An 11510-nucleotide genomic window follows, 5' to 3' on the forward strand; every position below is an offset into this window, starting at 1 on the left:
CCTCAAGTTCCTTTCTGGTGCCTGGGGGGCAATGAAAGCTGGCCTTGGCTTGAGGTTCCCCTTCTTGATCCACTACCCGCTGGAGGAAGGGGCCTCGTTTCTCCATAGGTGGTTAGCACTTCCTGCTGCCGGAAGTGACTGTCCTGCCTCCCCTCCCTGCACTTTGCACTTGCCCCTGGTGGGGGTGGTGAGTAAGGAACAGCTCCCCTCTTGCCCCCTCAGAGCAAGGCCTTAGGGAACAAGTCTTGAGTTCTCCCTCATTCAGGGGTGCTACAGTTTCCCCCACCCCTCGAAGCCACAAGACTACAGCTTCTCTTCAGTAAATCGAGAAGGCAGGATGCAGGTGGTGGGTGACTAGCAGACAACCGCCTTCTGCTTGGTGGGAGGGCAATCCTTGGGGTGAGCGGGAGGCACCCATAACTGAGATTTGCAAGTCAATTTCGTGTAAGTTTGGAGAGCACATGTGGCCTTCGAAGAGCGGCTGGGGCAGGGTCTTCTTGCTCTTAAAGGAAAACCATATCCCCTACCCACAGTACAAGGCCTTTATCTGGGTTGCCCTGTATCCTCAGGGCTTGGGACTTCAAGGCCGGGGAGCTGGACTTCGGGTAGCTGGACTTGCCAGTGCTCATGTAGAAAGCCTCTAGCAATGCAGGCGAGCTGCCCACCAACCCTGGGGGGGGGGCAGACAAGCACAGCCTTACCTAAGCCTGCACATTTGTCAGCAGGGTGACCCACATGTCCCATCACCATCTCAGACCCAATGACCCATGCTCTCATCACCTAACCAACACCCTCTGCCCTTTCTCCATCCTTTTCAGCTGCTTCTGCACCTCAAAGCGCCTTCCTCCATGGGCAGAGTCAGGCACGGGGGGGGGGGGGTTACTGGCCCACAAGAAAGATGTCTTTCTAATACCTCCCTAGCTGTTAGGACCTTGACTATCATTTCCGGTTTGGCCTGAATTCTCCCCGGCCCCTCCTCCTGAGAATCCCAATGCCGGCCCCCTGCAGAAGGGGACGACCAGACTTCTAGAGACCTGAGGGTCCTGATTGGTCAGGCCTGCTGCGTGGATAGAAGAGCTCAGTGGCGCCCGTATCAGACAGCAGAGCACTCCAAAGATGGGAACAAAGGGGCTTCGGGGATCCGTGTGTCTGGCTTATGCCCTGGAGCCTGCTTCCAGCCATCTGGACACCAGAAGTGCCCCAGTAGCAGGGTGGCAGGATGGCGCTGCGGGGCGACTTCCCCTCGCCCACCGCCCAGGAAACCCAGCCTTTTAGCGTGCATTAGCACCAGCTACATGCAGCCGCGCCAGTCAGGGAAGGAAGGGGGCGTGGCCCACCGGCTGAGCCGCCACTGCGCCTGCGCCCTAACGCTGCGCCCCCGCCCAACTCCCAGGGCCAATCTGAGCCTGGGAACCAAGCCCTTTCGCTTTTAGAACTGGAAGGAACCGAGGCGGAAGGACCGTGCGGCGGCGGGCGGGGCGAGACTAGGCCAATGCTGTATCCGGAACCAGTCAAGAGTGCAGCCTGGCCTGAGCGCGGCAGACTGCGTAGGCGCACACTTTCGCTCCTGAGCCGGCGTTCCCAGGCCACCGGGCACCGTTTCCCCACCTCGCGCTTGCTGCACGCCTGGGGCAGGTAGAATGGGCATGCCCAGGCAGCGCCCCACACGGGGCCCAGCAGGGGTTAGGGCAAGCCCTAAGAGTGACTATGCACACCCTGTGACCCACATTCAACCAAGGGCTGCAGATAATGCTGCAAAATGGGCTTCATTGTAAGAAATACACCGAAGCTCCCACGCCAGGCTAGGACTGGGGAGCGGGGGCCCACGAAGATACATGGAGCACAGGGTTCTGTGCACCGGAAACAGGTTTGTGCCTTTTCTAAGAGGGGCCACTGCCTCTGACACACAGGACTAGGGTACTGTTTCGACCAGGAAGGGTAGGAGCGTGTGTACTGGCTGGGGGGCTCGTGGGGGGGGGGAGGCAGTTGACAGGCTATTCCCAGAAGGTGAGCTGGAGACCTGTGTGTGTGGTGGCCCGCAAAACACATTCATCCTGGGGCAGCTAGAGGGCCATGTGGTGTCTCAGGCTGCAGAGGCACAGCCAGGCAGAATGTGGAAGGTTGTGTCCTAGGCATCTCCCCCAGGACCCCAGGCACTCTCCTCTGGGTCTGAAAGCCATCCATCCGACAGGGCAGCAGTCCGGGGCCACAAGCTTGCCAGCTCCACAGCCAGCCAGGCAGAGAAAGGCCAGTGTGCACATTGACACAGATTCCCTAGGGACAGGGGTGACTTTATTGGGCAATCTAGGGGGTAGGACAAGGTGGGGCTGCAGCCTGGTGGGACTCGGTCGGGCTCTAGGAGGCTGAGTCGGAGGCCTCTGAGCTGTCCTTGACATCAGTGCTCTCTGTAGTCTCGCTGACCTCACTGAGGTCCTTGCTGTCCCCACCACTATCCTCCCGGGAGGCCTCGCCTGTGCTCGACAGTGAGTTGTTCTTGTTCTCGACGGGCCCCAGCACCACGGGCCTGCCCTTCTCCTTCAGCTCCAGCTGCCGCCTCAGCTGTCACCAGGAGGAAACAGACAAAGGCTTAAGTTCTCCGCACTTGTGGGTGCCAAGGATGGGTGGCTGACAAGGGTTGGGTCACCTTGTCCCCTTGGGAGGCAGAGGACAAGGTGAGAAGCAGATCAGGCTGAACTGAGAGGCCTATACTGAATGTGGCTCTGCTACTAACTTGTTCCCAGACCCTGCCCCTCTCTGGGCCAGTTTCCTCATCTGTTAAATGAGAGTGAGCGGGCCTCCCCATTAAGAAATCTGTGCTCTTACACAGCCCTGGTCTCCCCAGTCCTGTCCTGCCTCAACCCCATGCCTTCCTCACCTCGCCTTAGGGCCCAGCTCAATCCCCTCTCCCCACCTGACAGTCTTGAATACTGAGGCCAAGAGGGCTGTCAGTCTCTCTTCCAGGACATTCAGGGCCTTCCTGCCTTTATCAGCTGGGGATGAGAAACCACAAAGGACACAAGTGCTACTGGGCCCTGGCAGGACTCTTACCTCATCCGCCATCTGGGTGAGGTCCCGCTTCATGGCATACGCATCTTCCCCATCTGCGTAGTACTTGGGCTCCACTTCACTGATCCTGGGACAAGGTAGGTTGGCGGGAGGGGAGGGGAGGTGGGGAGAACGAGAAGGAGGAAGGTCTGGTGCCCACGGTGTTCCTGATGTGGCTTCCGAGGGCCTGCTGCTGGGACACTGAGAATAGGAGGTCCAGCAAGTGGACTGCCACAAGGGCAGCCTGTGAGGCAATGAGCATCTTGGCCATTCAGTCCTGGGTCCACCACCTTCCCAACAATCCTCCTTGTCTTCCCCACCCAAGAGATGACACTGAGCATGATGAGCTCAGGGACCCTCACTTTTGAGCCCTCCCCCTGCCCCAACCCTCCCATGCATCCTGGGTTCAGCCAGTTCCCTGTCAAGTTTCCCAGAGAGTTGGGAATGCTGGGAGTGCTACTCTCACCCATCCCGTCCAGAGCCCTCGCAACTATAAAACCTCCTGAGTGTTCCCCTATCCAGCCTCCAGCTCCCAAAACTCTGGTTACGTCCCCAGAACTACTCACTGGAAGTTGAGAGTGTTGGAGTAGAGGTGCAGGGCGGCCCGATTACTGCAGGGGAACAAAGCACTGCTGCTGAGCTGCCCAGGCTTGGCCAGGGAAGGCTGAGCTCATCTGGACCCCACCCTTTCTCCTGATCCCTCCAGGAACCCCTGACTCAGTCAAGGTGGTCTCCTCCTTGCCCTCCCTTCTCCTCCCCTTCCCTAGGCTCGGCTTCCACCTCTTCCTGACGTGCAGAGAGACATATTTAGCGTTGAAGTTCTCAATCATTGCTCGGGAGGCCTGATCCATCAGCTTCTGCGCCAGGCCAAGGCGACGGTGTGAGCGCTTCACAGCCTAGTGGCACAGGGGTTGCAGGGGTCGGAGCTCAAAAGCTGCCCATCAAACTTCCTTCAACCCAACCAGAGCCTGGAGGTGGGGCTTACGCACCAGTGACGTAATGTGTCCATGGGGCACGTCATCTGGGTCCTCCTCCCTAGAGAGATGAGAGATCCGGTGGGCTGTGTTGGTCGCCCATCCACAGGGTCCCTGAACCCCCTCAGTACAGGTCTAAGGGCCCCACTGTCAGGGCAAGAACATGGGACCCTCACAGCAGCGGACCCTGCACCCTACTTTGCTGCCCCAGACCTGACAAAGCACCCACCAGGCACTCATAGAGAAGAGGGCTGAGGATATACCACAGGGCAGTTTTCAGGGAGTGAAATGAATATGTGAAACCAGAACAGTGGATGTATGCTGTGTCATCCATCTACCCCCACTCTAGACTTGCCTAACAGGGTCATACTCCCCCCTACTGTGACGGGGCTGCGGCGGAGGTTCAGGTATGGACATGGTCAGTGTTGCAGGGAGTTGGGGCCAAGATCCCCAAGGGACAGGACAGGTGCCTGGGGCTGTGCACCTGCCCAGTGCGCTACCAAAAATGGCTCTCAAGACACAACCTATTCACGGTTTTGAAAAAGCACTTCTTCAGCACCTGCCCCGCTTCTCCCCGTCCTTGGAGACTCACATTTTGGCCAACACGTAGCCAACTATCTTCCCATTCTCATCCTCCGCGATGTAAGACAGCTGGGGGCGCAAAGGAGGAGAAAACTGTCAAAGGCCCAGGCCCCTCGGAGGAGCCGGGTCGGCGCAGGTCCAGCCTCGCCGCCAGACACCCCCGCTCCCCCCCCCCCCCCCGCCCCAGCACCCTACCCGCGCGCACCTGGGGCCAAGAGAGGCCGTGGTAGAAGTAGTACTTCATCTGGTAGTTCTCCGGGAGGCACAGCAGGTTGCAGTGCTGCATGTTCATCAGGTCCTCGGGCTGCAGGGTGGCCGCGGGGTCAGAGCCGGCCGTTGGGCCGCGCTCCTTTGGCCAGGCCGGGGTCTGTCCACCGATGGTCAGCCACCACGGGCGGGCCATGCCAGGAGCCCCCCACGGGCATGCCCTAGAACCCTTCCCTGCCCCCGGGCTGCCAGCTTCCCAACCAGCGCCGGCCAGAGTCCCAGCACCCATCCCGGAGCGGCACGGCGGGCGGCCCTCGGAGCATGCGCACGCGGCCCCCCCTTTCCACCCAAAGCGCCGCTAGGCACCCCCTCCCGCAGCCCCTCACCCTCGCATTGCGGATGTTCATGGCGGCGGCGGGGGACACGAGTCGCGGGCCCCAGGGGGTCGTGGGCACGCAGTAGGTGGCTGCCGCGAGTCGATGAGCCACCGGTGCGGCCGAGCGGGCCAGCGGAAGAGGCAGTGCGCGCTGGGCTGGCCACCGGCCGGAAGCGCGCTGCCACTAGACCCGCCTTCGCGGCCGCTTGACCAATACGCGGGGTTAGCCAGTGCTGGGTCGGCCTGGCGTACTAGGCGGACTCGCGCGCGGAGAGCCAATTCGAGGAGCGTCGTACCCGCAGGGCGGGCCAATGAGCGAGGCTCCAGGCGGGCCAACGTGTGACGAGTTCTTGGCACCGGGCTGGTCCCAGCCCGGCGAGCAGGTGACTGCGGGCCGCACCCCCCTCCCGCGGGTCCCCGGAGGCGCATGCACGCACAGGTAGCGTAGGCGGAGCTTTATTGCGTGCCTCAGTGGGCGGGTTCGGTGGTCGAGTCCTGGGCTGAGACCCTGGGGACTGGGCTGATGCGGTTCAGCAGAGCATCCAGCATCTCCTCGCACATGGCCAGGCACCGCGGTACGTGGAAGCAGCCTGCCAGGAGAGGCAGCCGACCGGGTTGGCAGAGGCGCGAGAGGCCCCATCTAGCACCCTCGGCCTCACCCTACTCACCTTTAAAAGGACCCCCCTTAATCGTGAGGGCCACCTTCCCTTCTCGGTTCAGGTAGCCAAACCATTCTCCGTGTTTGGGGTCACGGAACTGGAAGAAAATGACACAGTAAGAGCAGTTCCCCCTGTCACCACTGGCCCTAACAGCAGGGCAGGTTCAGGGCTGGGCTGAGGCCAGATAGTGTCGTGCAAAGTCGGCTTTGGCAAATATGGAATTGAGGGGCAAGATGGGAACCGAGTGGTGGTTACTCAGGTGTGCTACTGTACATGCAGTGTTGGATTTGTGTAGTGGGCCTGGTTTAGTGTATGTCACTCATACATCAGTAAAATAAACCCTGATGGAGACACCTGCGTCACAATTTCCTAAGTGGTTGCTCCCTGGTCTGTTTGAAAGGTGGACCAGTGTGTAGACACCTGAGTCTGGCCTGTGCCAGTGCTGACGGGCACCCGGTTCCCTAAAGCATCTTGTCCCCTCTGTGCCACCAGAAGCCTGCCCCCATCCTGACCCGATGACTGCAGTCTGGGGGATGGCAGCTCAAGCGGTTCAGGCCACCTGCCTTTCCCTCCAGCCCACATTCCACCCCAACCTGGCTTGTGTGCTGGGTCTCTCCCATCCATCAGTTTCTTCTACTTACCAGCGTGAACTACGTACGTGCCGGGTCTTAAACCCTTGTCAGAAAGACTGCCCTACCCAACAAAAATGCAAATCCACCTCATTCCAACTGTTAGTGACCCACTGTCAGACAGCATCTGAACTGCCCATGGCCTTTAAAGAGTCACAGCTTTGTCCTGCAGAATGGCTAGACAGCTGTAACTACTGGCATTTTTGTTTCACAGCTGAACATTTTAACTGCGGTGCCATCAGGACCCAATTTTAGAAATATCACATGGGAAACCAATCACATTGAAACAGCAAAAGGTCTTTAAAAACTGCCCATGAAAGACCATATGTTCTCTGAAAGGAATGGAGTTCTAACTATTAATTATGTTATTCATTCTTTTGTTCAGGTTCATCTTTTAGGGCCTTCATTTCTGGTGTCAGAGCTGAACCCTTCTCCCCCCCCCCCCAGGCAATCAAGTAAGCTTTGGGGGATCCCACTTTTCTGTAGTCAATTACCTGTCAATTACAACTTTCAATGGCTTAATATCATCCCCAGCTCATTCAAAGGTCGGCCTTGCATTTCATGTAGTGTATCTAGTAAGTGCTTTATGTTACTGTATCAGTATTGAGCTATGACCGTGGGCCTTTTTACTACTTCGGAGAACATTGCTCATCAGGCACAACACTAACTGCGACAGGACAGAGCCCCCGGGAGTGCTATTGTGAAGTTAGACACTGAGTCCATGCGACAGGGAGAAAATGCTATCTAGACCCTGACCTACCGAGGTGACAATAATAGAATCTTCCTCTGCCACCTGCTTTACCCTGCCTGATCCTTTGACTTTTGGAAACCCCTCACTGCTTCCCACTCAGCTGGGCCTTCCCACAGCTCTACTCTCCTCGGGTTCTCAGCTCACTGCCCTTGGGCCTCGCAGGAGCCCTTCTAGCCCTGTGACACCCTCAGACCTCTCCCAGGAAACAGGCAGGCTGCGGGATCCCCTCCCCCCAACCACCTTCCTTCCTCTGCCTCCCTCTCATCTAGTGTCTCAGAAGCCAGCACCCGCCCCACCCCACCCCCACCCCTAACCCCACCCCCATTAGACTGGAGTGTCCCTAAAGGTCACATCTGCCCAAGACCTCCAAAGGTGACATTATTTGGGAATCAGGTTTTTATGGAGATGTGATTGTTTGGGATCTTGAGATTGTCCTGCATTGAGAGGAAGGTCCCGTCCCTGAGGCCTGCCCTGCCGACACCTAGCCTCGGGGCGACTTCCAGTCCTACCCCAGGCAGACAGCTCAGAATCCACCTTTTTCCCAGACCCAGGTGAGATAAGAAATAGCTTTGGATTCTGCCTGTTAGGGGCTTTCAGCAGGGGATGGGCCAGAAGGACCTGCTTGCAAGCCCTGCCCAGTGCTGACCAACTCACTGGCTGAAGCTTCCCCAGGTCAGACCAGGTGACACCACTCAATCCCGCTCCTTTGCAGGGTTCCCCTACTTTGTCGCATGCACTCCTACCATTGGGCTTGCCCTTGCCATCCCCTCCCCCTCACCACCCTGAGACCTCATTCGCAGCCTGGGTGCTGCAGGTTGACCTGGCTCCTCTCCTCCCAGGAAGGCACCTCTCTAGCATCTTCCCTGATGAAACATGAGAAGCCCTGGCCCCAGCCGCCTCCTAGTCTCAGCTCACCTGGCGGAAGGTGTACTCAGCGACCTGACAGAAGAGGCGCAGCAAGGCTGGGTCTCCAGTGGCACTGTAGCCCATGAGGAAGGCGATCATGGCTTCACTGTGAGGCCACCAGAGCTTCATGGCCCACTCCAGCTGTGAGCAGAGCAGAGCCTTGGCTCAGAGCCCCGCCCACCCCGCCCCAGCCCAGGTACTTGTCATTTGATCACATGTCTTTCAGGAGTGGCTTCCTGAGCAGGTGTAGTATCCCATGGAGTCCCTTCCAGAACAAAAAAGGGTCTACAGTCCATGAATGGAAATGCTGTGTAGCTGTGCATTGGCCCTATCCAGCTCCCCTCTCCTGGGTGGACCTGTGTTCCCCAAAGCTAGTGGGTGCCCCATCCCCTGGCACCTTGTTTGGAAATAGGGTCATGGCAGATGTAATTAGCTAGTGAAGTGGATAGGCCCTAATCTAATCCCAGTGACACCTTAGAATGGTGAGAAGAGACTCGCCAAATTCGCCAAATTCCACTGGCAGAGGCAGAGGTTGGCGCGGTGCAGCCATGAGCTAAGGCTTGCTGGTGGCTGCCTGAAGCTGGAAGAGGAAAGAAGGCCCCTTCTTCTACAGCCTCCAGGGGAGGCTCAGCCCTCAGACACCCTGAGGTGGGACTTCTGCCCCTTAGTGTGGGATCCTGAGGGTCCACAGCCCCTGGTCACTCCTACACTGAGTTCACCTACATGTGAAAGCGAGAATTTCACCCACCCACCGCAGAGGCTAGGCTTGGGCATGGGGGGGGGGGCGTGGTTGTTGCACAAGCCCAGTCCTGCTGCTCAGCTCTAGGGTGGCCCTGGCAGCTCTCCCACCTGGGTGGGGCAGAGGCCATCGGCATCCTGGAAGTAGAAGAGGCCCCCATGGTCAGGATCCCATCCTGAGTGGAAGGGCAGCAGCAGGAACTTCTCAATGACATGGGCTTGCAGCTTGGAATCACCTTTCCGGCTGGCATAAGAAAGCAGGAACCAGCCGGCTTCCATTGCATGGCCTGGTGAGGGGAGGCCAGGGCCGTGTTTTTCAGGGCGCCTTGGAGGCCAGTCCCTCTTCTCTCCCCACTCCACTTGGTCTCTTACCAGGGTTCTGTTGTCTCCCCAAACAGCCGGCCAGTTCCCCACCATCCTCAGTCACGTTCTCCAGCACAGCTGTCCCCGCCCGCTACAGGTGATAGCAGGAGTGGGTGGGTGGGGGAGTCCGTCCTCAGCCTCATATCTCAAACGCCCCTCCCTCCCAGTTGTACTGGTGGGCGGGAGCTGAGGAGGGGCTGAGCCACAGTTCCCATTCAGGCCTCCACCTTCAGCCTCCCAACCCCCAGGGCAGGCAGACAAAGGCGGTGCAGGGTGAATGGGGGAAGACCCGCCCTGGCCCCCACCTGGACGTGCCGTAGAATCCGATGGACACACCAGTCCCCCAGCTGTGTGTATTTGGCTGCCAACTCGGCATCGGCCTCCGAGAACTGCTCCACCAGGCAGAGCAGCATCATGGGTACTGCCAGGGGCTCGGCCCTGGGGGCCCCTGGTAGCTGTGGTCTCCCCAGCCCTGATGGGTCTTCCTGTACCCAGTGGGTCAGCTGTTCCATCATCGCCAGCGCCTCGCTCTGGCAGAAGGGAGGGATAGGCAGGACTGAGGGAGCACATGCCCCTTCCTGGTCTATTCTCTCCCAGCTCAAGAAGGAGAGGCCCACTGCGGGAGTGGGGGGCTGTGGGGCCAGCCGTGGACCTGGGGGGGGGGCTCAGAGAAGGGGAGACACCCTTTGTTGGATGACAATACAGCATGGTCAAGGAGTAGGAAGTGCCAAGTGGAGTGTCCCCTACCCGGTAGCAGGTATCCCCTGTGGCCCGCCACAGCTCATCCATGGCCATGGTGTAAAAACACTCGCTGAAGATGGTGCGCTGCACCTTGGCCGGGCAGCCATCTCGAGTCAGCACGAAAGCACATTTCTTCTCTGCAGGTGTCACCCGGGCGTGGCGAAGCAGAAAGTCCCCACCTGGCATTGGCACAACTTCAGGGAGGAAGCCATCCCTTGGGCATTCCCAAGGCCTGCCCTTCCCGGGTTTGAACCCCTCTCACAGCCTCAGGGAGCCTGGGGATGGGTGACCACCTGCTTTGGCCGCATCCAGCAGCTCAGGGCGGTGGAAACGCTCTATCTTTCGGTACAGGCGACAGTACATCCACACCTATGGGGGCAGCAGGAGGGAAATAGCTTCGGCTGGCCTGCACCGGGCCTACTTTATGCAGGTGGGAGCAGCAGGCCAGGATGACCACGTCCTGTAAGGACTCCTACCTGCCTCCCCTGCAGCCACACGTACTTGAGGTCGTCATACACTTGCCCATCCTGACTCAGGCACGTGAGGAAACCCCTGTCAGGGACGCGAATCCAGTGTTAGGTGGGAGTTTACTCAGTCCTCACCAGCCCCCAAGAGAGACGGCCTGGGGGACGTTCTTGGCCGGCTGCGGGGGCCTGAAGGGCGTGGCCCACCCGTGCACTTGGTCGTGTGAGTGTTTGGTCCAGAAGGCCATGACCTGGTCCAGCTCCTGCCGCATGCGCTCCCTCCAGGCCAGCAGGGTCTCCCGCTCTTTGTCCATGTCCTGGGGGAACTTCGGCTTTAAGGAAGGTCCCCGTCCCACCGGACTCCCCAGGTCCCACCCTGGGGCCTTGAATCCGAATCCAGTCCAGGGCTCTCCCCCCACCACCTCTCAGCAGGACACTCCAGCTCCGGACCAGTCTCAGGGCTGCCTCCCACCGGCTCTGAGACCCTCTGGGACAACCCCCTTCCCCAGTCCCACACCACTGGCCTGTCGGTCGCACTTGGAGACCCCCTCGCGCCAATCCTTCAGGAAGCCGCTCGAGCTGAGCACTGTCTCTGAGCACTGTCTCGTGACTGCCACTCAGCTGACCTATCTGCGCCCCACCCACTGCAGGAGCCAGGGGCGGGGCTTGTGACGAGGGGCGGGGCAGGCCGAGCTCAGGTGGGTGGGGCGGGCAGAGAGAGACTTCACCAGAGACTCCGCCTCCCCACAGGCGCCCTCAGGCAGGCCCATATGCCTTGGCCACTGTGTGCGCCCCTTAACCAGCTGGACCAACGGACCCACTTTCCTCGGTAGGGCCGAGTCACACCCACGAGTGGACCGGACCCTGGAACGTGGCTGGCCTTTCCCCCTGTTGACACAGCTCCGGGACGGAGGGGATCCACGCTGGGCTTCCTGCTGGCCTTCCGGGTCTCAGGTTGCCTCCTCCCTATCCCAAGTATTTCCTCTTCCTCCTGCCTATCCCCTGCTCTCCCACCAGGGGTCGGGACCGGGAGCATGTGGGCCCTAGACTCTATAATGCACTGCAGGTGAACTAA

General features: G+C 59.5%; 2 protein-coding genes across 7 annotated transcripts; both read right to left on the minus strand.

The window, feature by feature from the left end:
* Nucleotides 1-2265: 2265 nt before the first annotated feature.
* On the minus strand, nt 2266-5495 carry NAA10 (N-alpha-acetyltransferase 10, NatA catalytic subunit). Of its 4 annotated transcripts, none has more exons than XM_075538811.1 (8): nt 5195-5495; nt 4807-4905; nt 4612-4670; nt 4035-4080; nt 3826-3941; nt 3612-3656; nt 3049-3133; nt 2266-2559 (listed from the first exon to the last, which is right to left on the minus strand). In XM_075538811.1, exons 1-8 carry the CDS (start codon nt 5213-5215, stop codon nt 2356-2358), a joined length of 675 nt encoding a protein of 224 aa, XP_075394926.1. In that variant the 5' UTR covers nt 5216-5495; the 3' UTR covers nt 2266-2355. The 4 variants fall into 4 exon arrangements, with proteins under 4 accessions (XP_075394926.1, XP_075394925.1, XP_075394923.1 ...); XM_075538810.1 differs by having other exon boundaries at nt 3049-3289; XM_075538808.1 differs by lacking the exon at nt 5195-5495 and having other exon boundaries at nt 3049-3289; nt 4807-5151.
* Nucleotides 5496-5624: 129 nt separating this feature from the next.
* On the minus strand, nt 5625-11089 carry RENBP (renin binding protein). 3 transcript variants are annotated; one of them, XM_075538805.1, is made up of 11 exons: nt 10953-11089; nt 10643-10752; nt 10448-10523; nt 10265-10340; nt 9978-10150; nt 9536-9760; nt 9240-9321; nt 8979-9154; nt 8139-8270; nt 5853-5940; nt 5625-5774 (listed from the first exon to the last, which is right to left on the minus strand). In XM_075538805.1, the coding sequence occupies exons 2-11, from the start codon at nt 10747-10749 to the stop codon at nt 5653-5655; spliced, it is 1257 nt and encodes a 418-aa protein (XP_075394920.1). In that variant the 5' UTR covers nt 10750-10752; nt 10953-11089; the 3' UTR covers nt 5625-5652. The 3 variants fall into 3 exon arrangements, with proteins under 3 accessions (XP_075394920.1, XP_075394921.1, XP_075394922.1); XM_075538806.1 differs by having other exon boundaries at nt 10960-11050; XM_075538807.1 differs by having other exon boundaries at nt 10973-10991.
* Nucleotides 11090-11510: the final 421 nt, after the last annotated feature.

This window comes from Tenrec ecaudatus, chromosome X (genome assembly GCF_050624435.1).
Source record: "Tenrec ecaudatus isolate mTenEca1 chromosome X, mTenEca1.hap1, whole genome shotgun sequence".
Lineage (NCBI taxonomy): Eukaryota > Metazoa > Chordata > Mammalia > Afrosoricida > Tenrecidae > Tenrec > Tenrec ecaudatus.

Coding starts and splice junctions, on each gene's coding strand:
- NAA10 (XM_075538808.1), bottom strand. CDS start 5,097: ATGGGTGCTGGGACTCTGGCCGGCGCTGGTTGGGAAGCTGGCAGCCCG. Junction 4,081..4,611: donor GGCTACGTGTTGGCCAAAAT/GTGAGTCTCCAA, acceptor TCATCTCTCTAG/GGAGGAGGACCCAGATGACG. Junction 3,290..3,611: donor TCCAACACTCTCAACTTCCA/GTGAGTAGTTCT, acceptor ATTGCCTCACAG/GCTGCCCTTGTGGCAGTCCA.
- RENBP (XM_075538805.1), bottom strand. CDS start 10,749: ATGGACAAAGAGCGGGAGACCCTGCTGGCCTGGAGGGAGCGCATGCGG. Junction 10,341..10,447: donor TGTGGCTGCAGGGGAGGCAG/GTAGGAGTCCTT, acceptor CTGCCCCCATAG/GTGTGGATGTACTGTCGCCT. Junction 8,271..8,978: donor ATGGCCTCTGCCCCACCCAG/GTGGGAGAGCTG, acceptor CTCTGCTCACAG/CTGGAGTGGGCCATGAAGCT.